This window comes from Megalopta genalis, chromosome 5, assembly GCF_051020955.1.
Source record: "Megalopta genalis isolate 19385.01 chromosome 5, iyMegGena1_principal, whole genome shotgun sequence".
Taxonomy (NCBI): domain Eukaryota; kingdom Metazoa; phylum Arthropoda; class Insecta; order Hymenoptera; family Halictidae; genus Megalopta; species Megalopta genalis.
The window spans coordinates 3,474,832-3,492,167 of NC_135017.1; the positions used below are offsets into that span (position 1 = coordinate 3,474,832).

General features: G+C 33.2%; 1 protein-coding gene across 1 annotated transcript in view; it reads right to left on the reverse strand.

The window, feature by feature from the left end:
• The window catches only part of mAChR-B (muscarinic acetylcholine receptor), a 124,252-nt gene that overhangs the window by 58,940 nt on the left and 47,976 nt on the right, over positions 1-17,336 (reverse strand). Inside the window, exon 2 of the mRNA XM_033465142.2 lies at positions 16,543-16,728. Within this exon, the coding sequence (XP_033321033.2) occupies positions 16,543-16,640 (98 nt within the window). The 5' untranslated portion in view covers positions 16,641-16,728. The remainder of the gene's footprint in view (positions 1-16,542; positions 16,729-17,336) is intronic.

Sequence of the window (17,336 nt, forward strand, 5' to 3'; positions counted from 1 at the left end):
AAAAAACACATTTTGTTTCCGTGTGTGTGCGTGTGTATGATGAAATCGGCATCCGAGCCGTCACGAACCAGCAGAAGTCTTTGCAATTCCAATGTTATGCATACCATCTGCATACCACTTGTGACATTCAAAATATAGTATGATTTTCTTGTGACGGCGTGCGTACCTCTCGTGAAACTGTTTTCAGCATCCCGTACGTAATTAAACTTTACGCGGCGTAATTTTAATACTCGGGATGATACGTGGAAGCGAAGCCCTGAAAAAAAACGTATTCTCTGTATTTTCCCGAATTTAATTTTTATTATTTGCGCAGCGAATCGATTTATGCTTGATAAACATCGGGCGATGTGAACACGAGAATTTTATAACAAATTGAATTTTCAGTCGTGGCTCGACAGCATCGGATCGCTTTTTTTTATCGGAGATTTTATCGACAGAGAGGATGTTCTTTCTAATTGACTCGCGTAATTTGAGTAGGCTCGCAATTAATATTTTGAAACGTAAAGTTTGACTTTTATATAACATGATTGCATGATTTTTATTAAGAATTTGATTCATGTTAACCTTTAACCGGTATACTTGGAGTTACGAATGACCCTAAACATTTTATTTATATTTTATTTGACAGTAAAAGTTTAACTTTTGCAAGTGTATACTACTTGTTGAAATAATTAAGAATAAAAGAATCGACGAAGTGTTTCTCTAGAATTAAATTGACACATTTCTTTGTACTTTTTATTTGGAGTCTGTCATAAGGTTAGTATACCAGTTATTTCTGTGACATTTCTTACTAGATAAATAAAAACTAGTTAAATATTGCTTACAATTGTCAAGCTTTGAAATAGTTGTTTACAGCATTCATTCATAGAGTTTGTGATACAATTGTACAAGGTAATTTTAAACCATAAAATGAATTTAAATATTTTTGTTTTATTGTATATGTAATTATTAGAATTAATTAGCTGATTATATTTATGTATATGTACAGTGTAGTAATGTAGATGTACAAAAGGCATTTCTTAAATTTTCGTTATACGCTCAGATAAAAAAAGTTAAAAAACGAGGGTTTTTAATTTTATCTTTTCATTCCAAGTAATGGCAAAATTTAAAAAAAGAGCTTTTTAGCCATCGTCTAGTAAACTAGTCCCTCTGTTGTATGAAAAAGATGCAAGTCATTTAGTTCAGTTCTCAAAAAGTTATTGCGTTTCAAAAGATGTACGAACACTTTTGTGGCCTACTGTATATCATTATATTCGAGAAGGTACATGGAATCGTTTTGAACCGTTGAAGCGTTCAAATAACGTATAAATATTTTGAAATCTCAAAATATAAAAATCTTGCAAACTATTTGGAAAATTTTTAATATCCCTTTTCAGTTTTCGCTTAACTGTGTACCATCGTTTATATCAAAAAGCCATACATAAAACCGATAGAATCACTTTATACCCCTTATGCACTGTATATATAAAATTCATAAAAATTTGTATCCTATCTATCATTATTCTTCTTCCTCCAACACTGTTCGAAAAATATAGACGCATATGTCAATCTATCAACGCGATCGCGACTTCTACATCACATTTCTTCTGATTTTTTATTTATTTATTTATCGATATATTTTATTTACCGATTTATTAATGTCGAAAGCTATTTTATTTCAATCAATTTACAAAAATCAATTTCCTTCTTCTTTTAATGATTTCGTTGTTCTAAAAATAATACACAGATGCCTCAAATTCTTTTAATATTTTCGCTGTTCGAAATTTCACCCACCCATTTTTATTATAAATGCATATAATCCGCAATTTAGTAATAAGATAATGATGATGGCAATTTTATACGTTTTGTGTCTAATAAAGTAAATTGTAAAATTGTGTTATAATAAAGTTGACTTGACTCGGCAGACGTAGGAAACGCGCGGGCGTTGAAATGAACCCTTCCGGGGTTGTAAGGCCCGGATTGCACTGTGGACGCGTATGTTCTTAAGTCGCCGATTGATTGCCCGCCAAATTAATCTTGGGCGATCGGATTCAATGTTCGATTAGTGGTTGCGCGTACTGTTGCGTGATTTGAAAGAATGAGGGCTTGTGCTTTATGAATGACTGCTCGCGGGATGACTGCTCGCGTGTACCGGGAGAATTGCAATGCCCCTTTTTCGGGTTTGCTCAACTATTTATGTGGGTAGTTCCTCGTCGGAACTCGTCCTGGAGGGGGTAGGAACGCTAGTTGCTGGGTCGTGGAGTCTCTGCGACCCTTGTTCATGCCCCGGAAATTCCGTCAGGTCAACTCAGGTAGCGGGCCCCGTCGCGCGCTCGACGTCGGCTGACCCTTCGGAAATTCCGAGTTTATGGGACCTTATGGCTGTCAAGGAAAACGGCTTATTTACGATGAGCAAAAAAAAACGTCTGCTTTGTGAATTTATGCTATGTCCGGATGACGTCCGGACAATCTGGACGCCAAATGGTTATGGAAGTGTCCTTGACTGCAGCCCAACCGTGGTCACGTCCGTGTCGTAAACCCGGTCGCAAAGACTCCACGTGTTTGTTCCTTCGCGATGGAACAAAAGTTGATATCATTACTATAATTAAGCCGTTGAATAGAAATCACCAAAACAGAGTTAACCCTGATCCCATTGAGACAATATATGTACCGGTAAACAAAATGTTAACAGCCCGGATTAACAGCTACGGATGCGTTAACAATGTTTAGAACGTCATTGGTCCCAAAAGGTCTAGAAGAATGGCGAGAAGCTGGTCCCGGTGCCGGTTAACGGAGCAAAGTAAACATTCGATTCGCGGCCGGTCCGTTTAAAAGTTGAAAACATTGAAACGCGACCCGCGGATCGCTCGAACGCACATCGCAATGCGCCGCTGTCTAACCAGAAAAATCCTCCATTGTTCCGGCCGCGTTTGCCTCGGCGATTTGCGGCTCGCAGTCATCAAAAATACACGCTCCACGGAAACATTCGGGAGAACAATTTTGACATTTTAGCGTGCCATTGTGCGTCATTATGACGCGGGTAATCGTGTAGCCGCGTCGTTCCATCGATCGGAGACTGTCGTATTATAGGTTAGTTATAGTTGCATGTTTGCCTCCTCCATTTTTGTCTCATCCCGCATCTCTTTCTTCTAGTATTTTCTTTTTCCAATGGCGCACTAGTGGCACTCGATCGGCTTCGAAAAAATAAATAAAGGTCGTCGCGCAAGTGGTTGTTAGGGGCCGCGATATTTTCTCTGTGTGTGAGCGAAACATTTTATAAAAATTATATTTCCAGTGGTGTGAATAATTATGAACTCGAAGCAATTTGTATAATGTGCTACTGATTGTGAGAACTAAAAGAAAACTTAACGGAACATCATATTTCTACATAAATGATACGATATGATACGATATGATACGATATGATACAATATGATAGGAATTGTAGGAATTATAGGAATTATAGGATTTATAGGAATTATAGGAATTATAGGAATTATAGGAATTATAGGAATTATAGGAATTATAGGAATTATAGGAATTATAGGAATTATAGAGGTTATAGAAGTTATAGAAGTTATAGAAATTATAGAAATTATAGAAATTATAGAAATTATAGAAATTATAGAAATTATAGAAATTATAGAAATTATAGAAATTATAGAAATTATAGAAATTATAGAAATTATAGAAATTATAGAAATTATAGGAATTATAGAAATAATAGAAATAATAGAAATTATAGAAATTATAGAAATTATAGAAATTATAGAAATTATAGAAATTATAGAAATTATCGAAACTATAGAAACTATAGTAAAACAATTAATTAAAACAATTAATCGTGGGACCCAAACAAAAATTTTAGTTTATATTTCAGCTACATGCACAAATTTTTAAGCGATAAAGAGATTAAAGTTTAGCTTGTTACAATCGATCAAGTGAATCCTTCTGGGAGACTTTATTGCACAGGTAAATATAGTGTGATAACTTTCGCAATTTTTCATTCTGAAACTGCAAACTCATTTACTGCGAGACTTTAACCTACGCTTCCATTTATGTTCTAACCACGTTACAAATTTTTAAGCGACTAAAACGTAAACACTGTGATTTATATATAAATAATTAAGTGAATTTCTGTAATAAAGTTAATGTTATTTCAATACTACAAAATTAATGTCGTTATTTTTGAGTTACGTCAATACGAATATGAATGTTATAAAACTAATGTCATAATGCGGATATTGTTAAAATTGTAATATTATTTTTTTATCAATGTATAAAACGATATTTTTATTAAAATATTCTCGAGTCACTTTGTGTAAACTTACGTTAAACGTTAAACGTTCTAATTTTAATAGTTTTAACATTATGGTATTAGTTTCACAAATTGTTATAAAATATAATTTTACAAGCTAATAAGAAAATAATGTTATTATTTTAATAGTATTAACATTATGATTTTAGTTTTCTAAATTACTAAAAAATATAATTTTCCAAACGGATAATAAAATAATGTTATAATTTTAATAGTATTACCATTATGATAATAGTTTTATGATATCGATATAAATTATTATAAATTATAATAAATTCGTTATAATAACTCGTTAATCATTAATCCATAAGCGTTAATCATTAATCAGAGTACTTTCTGCCCAACTCTGAATGAACAGTACTTTGTTGTGGTAAAAAAAAGGTCGATACAAAGCGATATTCGATCGGAGAACTCGAACACCTCTTCCCTTTATTGCAGCAGCTAAATGTGACTCGTTCCCAGCCGCGCAAGTGGATTATGACACTTTAGTCGGACAAGTAGAACACGGTCTGTATTCAGTCAGACGAGTAGAATGAGGTCCATCTCTCCGTTGGCGGCGTGATAAATCGAATGTTACTAATTTACAATTGAATTAATCCGCGTCGAAACGGAATTCTAAAATTAAAGTTATCATAACTGTCAGTTACTAAAATAAACTAGCAATGGTATAAAATAATATAGACATGTCTCGCTGTCTTTGAGCACCGTTTGCGCACACGTGAATGTTTATAATGTTATAAATGTATATATCGTTGTATTTGAAAGATTCCATAGAATTTTTTTGAGGTAAAGAATACTGGCTCAGTTTTTATTTGTTGAATCATAAAAATTTCTTACAAATAAACATTTTCAGTTTTCCTCTGTATTATATTTGTGAAACGGCTCACTTTTTAAATCAGCACTTTTATTTGTGTTTTGTCTGCGTTCATAAATTTTCACACGACGGGGAAGTTACAATTGCGCTTGTTACGAGCGATCGTGTAAATCATTGAAAGTGAAAACTGCACAGGAAAATAGATCGTGGTAACTTTCGCAATTTTTTATTTTGAACCCGCAAATTTGTTTACGATGGAACTTTAATTCACGATTTACTTTATGATTCGACAATATTCTCAAAATTTTAAACGACTATAGAGCCGAAGCTATGATCGTTATAAACAATTAAGTGAATCCTTGAAAGTAGATATCCAAAGGGTTGACTTTATTTCGAGGTAAGTATGAGATTTTTTGCGACGAAATTGCGAAACTAGTTTTCATGGGAGGTAAGCGTAAATTTTCGTTAATGTTTCAGCTGCATGAACAATTTTTTACATTATAAAAAGGTTAAAATCGAACGAGTCAGGAGTCATCGAAAAATCGCTTGCGTCGTGAATTTATCATAAAACTGTTTTCGATCGGAACAAATTGAAAGTATATATTCGTTTTTCGAAATATCCGGTCGTCGGTACAATAAAGGCACAATGATTCGCGTAAATCGACGTTCTAGCGAATCGAAAAGAAAATGGTTTGACAAAGCGATTTGATTTCGCGGAACGAGCGGCGCTCGCGAACGGCAAAGGTGGCGATTTAATTAACAAATTTGCAGGACGAAATTAAATACTTCAAACGTCCTATCGAATGTCCATTTCCAATATAGAGTACGTGTGTTCGTGTACACACAACGCCGCACGCAGATTGATTTTTAAATCACTCAGTTTTTGTATCGATATTGCTATGACCCAGTTCGCCATTCTAGCTACGCGAAAGCATATCTGTACAATTCTTGCTCTTTGAAGCTTACAATAACTATCGCGTGTTAATTAAAAAAATAATTGTATGTCGGAAGCGATGGAACGTTTATCTAAAAAAATTGTTAAATACCTTCTTGTGTTTTCTAACGTCGGTGGTACACTCCGGTGGATGAAAACGGTAGGATGAAATGGTAGGAAGAAGTAGTATTTCAAATTTTATGGAGTCATCAGAAAGAGAAGACTCTAATCTACAAATTCGTAGCAATATGGATCCCATACAAAATTTTTCAAACTTTGGAGAGATGGTTGAATTAAAAATATAATAAAAGTTTCCTCAAGGAAACCATATCCATAGTTTTCAAAACGATTTCTAGTTCCAAAGCATATTTAAAAAAGAGGATAACTAAGAGAAGTAAACAATGCGTGTTTTTCTCTTTAAAATGAGTCCAGGAAAGTTGCTATTCTATTGTTTTTAACGGAGTTAGAATACGTCAAAAGTGTCAAACTTTGTACAGAAATTTTAATCTAAAATAACCATGTTCACTTTGCAGACCGTTTTCTATTATAAAAGAAACTTTGAAAAAACCTAATTTAGGATAGTTAAAAGTAGAAACTTTGCCCTTTAAAATGAGGAAAACTAAATTATAATTTGATGTTTCTTCACAAAGTAACAATAGGTTAAATCTGCCAAAACTTTGTAAAGATGTTCAAATTTAGACTGTAAAGAACTGTTTTCGCTTATCTGCTTGTTTTATGTTGCAAATAACGCTCGAAAAAAATATAATTTATATGTGTCGAATATTTGAACTCCGCACTTTAAAATGAATTAAGGCAGATTGCAATCCGATGTTTCCTCACAAAGATGCAATAAGTCGAATCTGGTTAAACTTCGTATAGAAATACGAATCTAAAATTTTCGTATCAATAACAATATTGACTTCATTAATCGTTTTCCAATGCGAAGGCACCCTGGAAAAAAATATAATTTAGGGTAATTGAAAATAGGAACTTCGCTCTTTAAAATGAGCTCAGGCAGGTAGCAATCCGATTTTTCTTCACAAAGTTGCAACCGATTCCATTTTCCAATTATTGATCTATACTACTCGTTTTCTATCAAAGATAATATTTCGAGGCCTTGCACTCTTTTTTCCTCATTCATAATTTATTAATTATAATCCACCGTCATTTGAAATTAATCGAAGTTCTACTTGAAATCGGTCGAAGTTATATTAATCTCGAAGCAAAGAAATATTTAATAAAACTGGAACCGAACGAATAAATATCTGCGATTATTAATATGTTGCAGGATCTGATTTTACAAAGTGCAGAATTATTTAGGAGCCTGACTCACGCCACGTGCATGTGCAGTCTACATTCCGGAACGTTAATATTCATCATCATTATAATCGAGTGCGAAATAGAACTTGTCACACTACGTGGAAGTGGTGTATACTTACGGAGTAATCAGCTTCAGCGAATTACTTGGCTTACTGTGTGTATAGCAAATGAGCGGGTGTTACATGGAACACGCGAAATTCCCAGCTTATGGATACAACGTTACGAAGTAGTTTAGTCAATTCTAAAATACGTCTACGAAATGGCTTGCATAATATTGCGATGTGAAAGGACAAAATTCTTCGATGAAGATCACTCGTCGAAAATTATTATGGAATTAAGTGAAACGAGTATATTTTAATGGTATCGCAAGTATTTTATTTTGAAGATGCTCAGCCTGTTTATTACCTAAATAAAGACAATATTATTTCTATTAAAAATAGATTAGTAATAACAAATCCTTTTAAATAATTCAGTGATATTTGCAACTTGTAACAACTATCCCAAAGTGATCCCTAAATTATTAATAATGATATTTAATTGAAATTTTTAAACCAAATATTTATTAAACGAATAATACGTTTTAAAAACTGTTGTTCATTGATTACAGCTAGAATTCTAGAAACAATTAAGTGATGTTTACTACTCAATTACAAATATACTCACTTAATTACAAAGTTTATTAAATCATCAATATACTTTAATAAATCGTTATTCATTAATCGCAGCGAGAATTCTATAAATAATTTAGTGATATTTGCTACTTACAACGTCTTCTGCAAAAAGCGAACCCTAAGTAGTTAAAATTCCTATTTAATTTGAATTGTTAAATTCTATATATTTATTAAATCGTGAATATAGAGAATATATATTAATACACGATAATATAATAATATATAATATAATATAATGTAATATAATATAATATAATATAATATAATATAATATAATATAATATAATATAATATAATATAATATAATATAATATAATATAATATAATATAATATAATATAATATAATACAATATAATATAATATAATATAATATAATATAATATAATATAATATAATATAATATAATATATAATACGTTAACGAGGATATATAGAAAATATTAGACACCGCCATTCATTAATTCCAGCAAAATTTCTAGGAATAATTCGGTGACGCTTGGCACTTGTAACACGTTTCACGAAGTGATCCCTAAATTGCTAAAGTGAGATGACATCAGATGCATCTTCTGAGCGTTTCCATGGCCATGTAGAGAACGCAGGAGCGCCGACGGAAATGAACCTTCACCGATGGTGGCGGAGCGGGGAGAGGGAGCCAAAACTGAGACAAAAATTTCTGGGGAGAACTTATTCCCCTTCGAGACAGCATTGTTCTTCTAGCTGCGCTTAATGAGCACCGCTATGCGCACGCTGTAAACAGATGTTCGTCCGCTTGTGTCTCGTAAGCTGCTGAACGAAATGCAGTGCATCCACCAGTATCCGAAGTCGACCGAGAGACGAAACTGTTCGGATAAAGAAATTCCGTCGTGAAGAACTTGTCCGAGGGAAACGAGGAGCAGCTTGTCCTGTAAATTTGCGCGGGCTTCATGCAATCATTTCTCGTCTAACCGTGACTGAAATAATTCGTTTACGCGAAGCTATTGTTTCATTCGATTTTAGGCGATACAGTAATTTCTCCCTAATTCGCGCTCAAATCGCGCACAAAAATGTACAATTTGGGAAGAGGAGATACTATAAAAACGTATACGAGAGATACTATAAAACCTATAAAACTATAAAAACGTATTATTAATTATCAATTATATATTATTATCGTGCGAGTGAACAGTTTATTTAATTGCAATTCCTTAAATATTGTTACGAAATTAGTGAATTTTTTTATGCAATGCATTTTCCACCGCACTTGCAATTAAGAAATCATCGTAAATTTATTTCAATCCATATTTTTACGTTACAGTTTTTTTGATGTTTTGCGGATACTTAGTTTCTACAGGGTACCCAAAAGTTACTCAAAATCGAGAAATGAGTCAAGTCATTCGAAGAAACTTTCTCCTTAAAAAAAAAAAAAAACAAGAATCATCAGCGAGAAATACTGACCAATGAGAGGCGAGCTCGGACTGGCGCAAGGCAGGCGAGCCAACCAACGGATGGAGCCCAGTTCTGCTCACTGGCTCGGCCGCCTCGCGTCAGCTGAAGTCCTTTAATTTACAATAAAATATGAATTCTAACATAATACTATAATATTGTATGAATTAATATTAAAATACACAGGGTGAGGCATTTATCTCATAAATTTTCCAATAAAGTACATATTGTACAAAAAACTGTTTCGAACAAATGTTGTTTGGCATAAAAAGTAGTATACAGATGACAAAGGGAATAACAAAAAATTAATTGTTCTCCCGAACATTAATTGTTCCCCTTTATACCAAATAAATTTTGCCCTAAACGGTTTTTTAAACAACATGTGGTTTACAACAGAAATTAAGGTGGAAGAATTATATAACTCACCCTGTATATTTGAAACGAAATATCTTTATTGAAGTAATACTTCATAAAAGTAATTTCGTTTACCGAATTCTGGTACCCTAGAGAAACTAAAATATTTTTTGCTGCCTATTTCGAAACTCTATTTTCCCCTAGAACTGCTTCTACCCCCCCCCCCCCTGACAAAATACTATTCGATCATCCTTTAAAACGCTATAACTTTTTTCAAAACTAGACCGAATGATTTGATTTATTTTTTAAATGTTAAAAGAATTATTTCAATGCACAATGACTAACGTAATTGTAATTAATTTTGCTATTAGTTACTCAGATAATACAAAGACGTCTTTAAAACGCCTTAAAGACGTCTGGTGTAGGATATTCGAGACTATGAATGGCCTACGAACGGCCTAGAAACGTCCCGTGTTACAAATCAAGACGTCTTATGAACGTCTTTAAGATGCCCTGTAGACATCTAAACGATGTCTTTTAGACGTCCATAAGACGTCTTGTAGACATCTAAACGACGTCTTTTCAGACGTCCACAATACATCTTATGGACATCTTTAAGACGTCCAGTGCTTATTGGGTAGAATGACAACGGAAAAAATGAAACACTCTCGCTTTTTAACTTTTTTATTCGAACCTGTAACAAAAATTTTAAAAATACATTTTTGTAGTACAACTTTCGTTGTTTCACTTTTTCGGACATTTCAAACAATAGTAAAAATAAAAAAGAAGTATTTTAATCACTGTGACATTGAAAAAGAAATCAAGTTATTTGATCAAGTCTTTATAAAGTTGCATTTTGAAAGGCGTTCGAATATTTTTTTGCCAGGGGTTGCAGTATAAAACTATCGGAACGCGAACGAAAAAACGGAAACTAGAATACGATTTCGATTCAGTGTATTCGAGCAGTAATCAGCGAAATTCCGAAAAAAACCAAGCCGATTATTGCTGCTCTAGACAGCCGGTGGTTTTTCAAAGAGAAAGTACAGCGGGAGGAGACGTGGCGGGCGCGAGCATCAGGAACAACCAATCTGGGGGAAATTGCACCCTTGACCCGGCCATGTTAATTCGCGTATCCCGTTCTGTTCCGTTCCGCCGAAGTATATAGGTGAGTAGGTGAGTTTCGGTTGATGGGGCTAGTTGTTCGAATACGCGGGTATACGCTCGTGCCGGCGCCATTATTTCATAAAAAGGCGAAGCAGATGTCGTGCGGAAGTAGCGAAACACGCTAGCCTCGGCCGCGTGTCGATCGAACGAGCACGCGAGCCACGAAAAATCCACGATCTCGTCCCGTCGACCGACTATCGATAGAGTAAACACGCCGCCCGGGGTAAGTGTATCAATTACTGTGCCCATTAAACTGACGTCCGGAGTTTCCGACAAATTAAATAGCTTTTTTTCTTAGCCGTATCGCATTTTTTAAAACATTTCAATTATAGGTTGACGTCTTTTATGCAGCTACGATTTTTTTCACGAGTGAAATATATAAACAATACGAAATATTTAATGATATATATATTACAATTTTTGAACGAGTTACCGTGCCCCTAAACAGATGACAAGTTAATTACCATATGTCAGCAGGGCTGGGGAAAAATAGATTTTTCATATAGTAAATATTTTATAAAATAATTTTATTAAATAAATATTTTATCACCCCGTATAATACAGAATTGGACGGATAAACCTTTTCTGAAATAATAGTCGCATTTGGATATTACGTAGTTAAATATATTTGAAATGCTATTTTTATGTGTTACTACTGTTTCAAGGAAAGTTTATTTGCCGAACTAGATGAACAAAAATTGCAGAGCAGGAAACCTGAGCTTATTTTAAAGGGTGAAGTCTCTGCTTTCAATGCCTCTGAACTGCTTTTTATTTTTAAAGATATTTTTCTAGAAAATGAGCGGTGAAGAGAAGATGGTCCCATACGGTGCAATTTACAAGTTATACTTGTTGTAATTTCATGAAAAAGATATTAATTTTTACGTAAACTAATTTTTAATAATTTTTAATTTGATGAATAAACTAAAAGGAACGTCTAAAAATTATTAGCAAAAACTTATTTATTCTCATGTTCTTTGTCTTGTGTTTTGAACTTATTTTGTTATAATGTTATAATGTAATAATATAATGGTATAATAATATAATGATATAATGATATAATAATATAATGATATAATAATATAATGATATAATAATATAATAATATAATGATATAATAATATAATAATATAATGATATAATAATATAATATAATAATATAACAATATAATATAATAATATAATATAAAAATATAATAATATAACAATATAATATAATAATATAATATAAAAATATGATAATATAAATATTATTTACTTTTTATTATTATATAAAAATCTCTATCAGTAACATCTGCCTGAAAAATAACTTTCTCAAGAAAGCGTTCATTTAATTTTAACAAAATTGTAACGAGTTTTGATCAGTTGTTTCCATAAGCAATGAAATGAACTGAAATTTTGAGGCACACCGGTCGAAATGAACCACGAACGAGCTTCGAGTTGCAGACTGGAATTAGTATCAAAAGTTTCGTTATTTATTTCGTGTTCACCATAATACAGCAATCATTATAAATTACAGAAAGTAATTTAAAACTGTCCAAGAAACGGGAAGAATAATTTCTGGCGCAACATAAAATGTAATACTCGAGGTAGCGATATCGAGAACGCATTAGTCATGGTGCACACTCTGAATAAATAATCGGAACCTTCCTACGGCGACACCGATCCATGGAAATATTTGCAAACAACGAAAGGAAAATGGGAAAATATTATTTACAACGAACATTGCTCGCACAGTTGAGAGATATTAATCTAAACAAATATTACTTGTAATATTTAAAGTGAATAAAAATATACCTCGAAACCGAGGCATACATATTAATTGAAACGGAAACTGTTTGTCAAGTTAACGAATAATGATCGAGGCAAATATTATTCGTAATGTTTCGAAATATTAATTAAATCTTACTGTACCATTAATTAATCTACAAGGTTAACAAATCCGAATTAAAATGGATATTGTCAAAAAAATTGAGGAGTATTGGAAGAACAGCTTCGAAGTCGACGTTAAAATTCGAAATCGACGCACGGAAATCGTTGGTAATTGAAAGTCACTTTTAGGCGGAATCATAAGAATTACCAGAAAGTGGTTTGATTTGATATCGAGTACTTTGAAGCGTTCCACTTAATGGATTGATTTCATTATGCTCTTCGTGACGTCGAAAAAAAAAACTTAATTATGTATTCTTGCCGAGTAGAAGAGACTTGGTCCTCTTAAGATGCGATACAAATCAATTCGATTATTTGCCAGTGGATGTGTAATTGAAGTCAACAACGAAGACGGTGTAGAAGCTCTTCCTCATGACAGCGTGGTAATTTAATGTTAGAAAGTTGGAAATATCTTTCCGGACTTGTTATTGTAATATGTCTATTCAAATATTTAGCTGTAAGGAACATAATTATAATGATAATAACAATAACAAAATAAAAATAATAATAATAATAATGAAAATAAATATAATAGTCATAACAATAATAATTTTTTTTTTGGTTTTTATAGCGGGGGAAAATCTTCAATAAGATAATAAAAACAATAATAATAATGAAGATAAATATAATAGCAATAACAATAACAATGAAAATAAATATAATAATATTAGTTTAAGTATTAGCTATGTATAGGATACAGCATTAAAATTAGTTAACAATTTTGCTATAATACATCCTTGAACCAAGAAATTTATTCAATTTTTCCCACAAAAGAATCTTTATAATTTCAATAATTCTAAACTAAAAGAATGTGAAATCAGTCATTTTTTGACCGATAGGGCAAGTTTAATGTTAATATAGTATAATTTAATAAATTATTAACCTCTTGCACACGTAGAATTTTTTCAAATTATCTACCCGCAACTTGCGTGAAGTTATCTCCATGAAGTTAGTATAATAATACTCGAACGATGTGAGAGAAGCGAGAGGCGTTTCAAATTATGATAATGTTTGTATAAAATATTGTGTGTGAAAGCCAGAGTATAAATATACTAATTCAACTATGTATCTGACTTCTGACAATTAATTGAAATTTTCGTGTGTTTCATTCAGAAATATAGAAAAACGCGTCCAGAAGGAGTGCCATGAAAAATATGTTCCATAAAAATCGATAAATAAAATTATAAATGATCCTAAGCGTACTCGATAGTATTTTTGTCAAAATAGTAACATTTTTGTCACGACTAAGAAAAACATTTTTCCCCATTTTTAAATTGGTGACTGTCGTATTTAATTATAACCTTATCTGCATTTTTCATACAGAATGTCAAAATAAAACGTATGCCGCACGCAATTACGTAAACGGGAAAGTTTAGAAAAAAAAAGAGCTGTCAAATCAATTGGCGCCAATGATAAAACATTCGCGGACTATGCTCTGTTATTATTTCAGTTTATTGTGTTGTGTAATAATATATTAGTGTTTTCTCACATGTTTTATGTTATTCGGTAAGTATAATTTTCTGTAATAATAAAGTATACTTGAAGAAATGACAACAAATGCCTAATAATGACAAATAATTTTATGGAAAAAATAATTCCCTGTGGTCCATAAGTGAAGATTTTATAAACTACTAGTATTTTGTTTCTTATAGTAATAATTATTATATTTACTTAAACTACACATTATTATGTATTTTTCTTATGATTTTTATTTACTTTACGTCTAAACAAACTAAAATAAGCAGTTACATACTAATATTTACTCTTAGCAATCTTATGATCCTGTGAGGGTTAACCCTTCGCGCACGAGGCTATTCTAATTCCAAAATGAAGACATTTGTTTCAGCCTACAGTGTTTCCATTTGGTATGACTGTGTTTATTTGGCGCATATAAAATTGAATATGCTTATACAAGTGTATGTTTATATTTGACAATTTATCGAATACAGACGAATTTAATAACGTGAGAATTCTTTTGAAAACAGTGTAGCAATTTCTAGCGTCACCTCGGAGTCGCCGCTCGAGCACAAAGGATTAAAAGATTATTCATCGCAAAGACAAGATAAAAATGCTATAAGGCCAGCCATTAATCTAAACGTTTCATCGCGTTTTAAAAATCTGCGCCTGCCATAAATGAACGAAGATACGCAGACTCGTTTGCGCCTCCTGAGAAAGAACGACCAAGTGCAGAAGTTTAAGCAATAATATTGCAACTGTGATTTTATGTATTTTCGATTTATGTACTTTATGACGCGTCCCTTTGAATGCAACAAGCGGAGTTTCCATACTCTTCAATGAGGGTTGTTTTGTGTACCTGCGGGTGACCCAGTACATGCGGGTGGTTACTTTGCCCTAACTGAATCGTACGTTTGTAAACGCACGAGCATAGGCGACGATCGCCTTCTCTTATTGAGAACTGTGACAAGCGAACAATTTTTTTGAAACTCGGAAAGCTTGTAACTCGACTGCAATTTTTATTAAAGAACGACCAATGAGATTCCGGATACGGGGTGTCTCAAAATAATTCGCACAGGTAAATACTTAAAACAAAAATCGCTTGTGAACACATTTAAATAATTATGATCTTGAAAAAGTACATATCACTGTGTTCGTGAGAGTCGATACAATCGTTCTGTGCAAGAATGATTTTGATAGCGTCCATAGTGAAAATGTAAAATAGTCTAATCATTAAGGATTTAATAAGCACGTCTCACCGTCAGTGTCACCTTTCAATAATTTGTTTATACACATCTAGATAATTATAATTTTTTAAAAGTATATATCATTCGGTTCGGGAGACTTTATAATCGTAAAACAATGAAATAACTAAAAATTTGGAAAACGTAAAACAATGCGATCGCTAAAAATTTGCTCTAATTGACGTCTCATCCTCGCAGTGCCTCGCGTGCTTCTAAAATTGTTTAAACGCATTTAAATAGTTATAATCTTAAAAAAGTATATACCATTGTATTCGGGAGAGTCCATAGAATCTTTCTGTGTAAGAAACATTTTCATAGTTTCCACAGTCGAAACGCAAAACATTCTACTCCTCACAGTGTCTCACTCACTTCAAAAATTGTTTAAACGCATTTAGATAGTCATAATCTCAACAATATATATATCATCGTGTTCAGAAGACTTTATAGAATCATCCTATGCCAGAAATATCTTCATAGTGTCCACAATCGAAGTACGAAACACTCTAATCACTGAAGGTTTCATCTAATCTGCATCTCACTTTCACAATGCCTCACGTGCTTCGAAAATTGTTTTAACGCATTTAAATAACTTTAATCTTAAAAAAAAGGATATACCATTGTGTTCAGGAAAGTCCATAGAATCTTTCTATCTAAGAAATATTTTCATAGTTCTCACGCAAAACACTCTATTTCTCGAAAGTTTGATTTAATTTGCAACTCGTCCACATAATGTCTCACTCGCTTCAAAAATTGTTTAAACGCATTTAAACAATTACATTCCTGAAACAGCGTATATCATTGTATTCGGCAGAATCTGCAGATTTATTCCATGCGAAAAACGCCCGCACAGCTGTTAACGGTCGAACAAGAAACACTTGGCAAAGTTCAATCTAGGGCTCGAAATGACGAACTTAAAAGTGAAACAAATTTTTCGTACTCACCATTGCGTCATATAATGAGTGCTAATGATGAAAACAGGCGATGATGTGCGATTAGTTTCGGTGCCGTTCAGGCCGAGTTCTGTTCCGTTCAGCTCCATCCCGCACCGGCGGTAGTTTCACGGTGGCAGCAACTTTACAGAGTCACTGACACCTTCTCCGTTAATATTCAATCATCTTCCGAGCATTCTGAAAACAATGCAACAACGCGTCGTTATAATCAGGCGTTATGCGGCCAAACATATTTAGCGAAACACCGTTCACATGATTCCGTCGTGGTACAAGCAGCTCGCATAACTAGGTCGCCCGTATACATTCACCTAATTCCCCCCTCTACCTATCTGTGTTGTTGCAAATGAAACTGCGGTTTTGGAATTTTCAAGTGAAACTTCGATTCAAGGGGATATTCCAACGCAAAGTGTGTGCTTTTTATAATTTTTTTAGAAAATTTTGCGCAATATAAATATTGTACCTTTTGTAGACAAATTGACGAGGTTTATTTCCTAGATATTAGAATAAAAACGGTGACTTAACTTTTTCATTTCGAATTTTTTCTCACGCTTCGAAGGCAATTCCAAGGCCCCACGATACGAATAGAAGGCAATTCGAGGCCCCATGACACGATTCGAAGGCAATTCGGAGACTCCATGACACGATTCGAAGGCAATTCGGAGGCCCCATGACACGAATCGAAGGCAATTCGGAGGCCCCATGATACGATTCAAAGGTAATTCGGAGGCCCTATGATACGATTCGAAGGCAATTCGAGGCCCCATGACACGATTCAAAAGCAATTC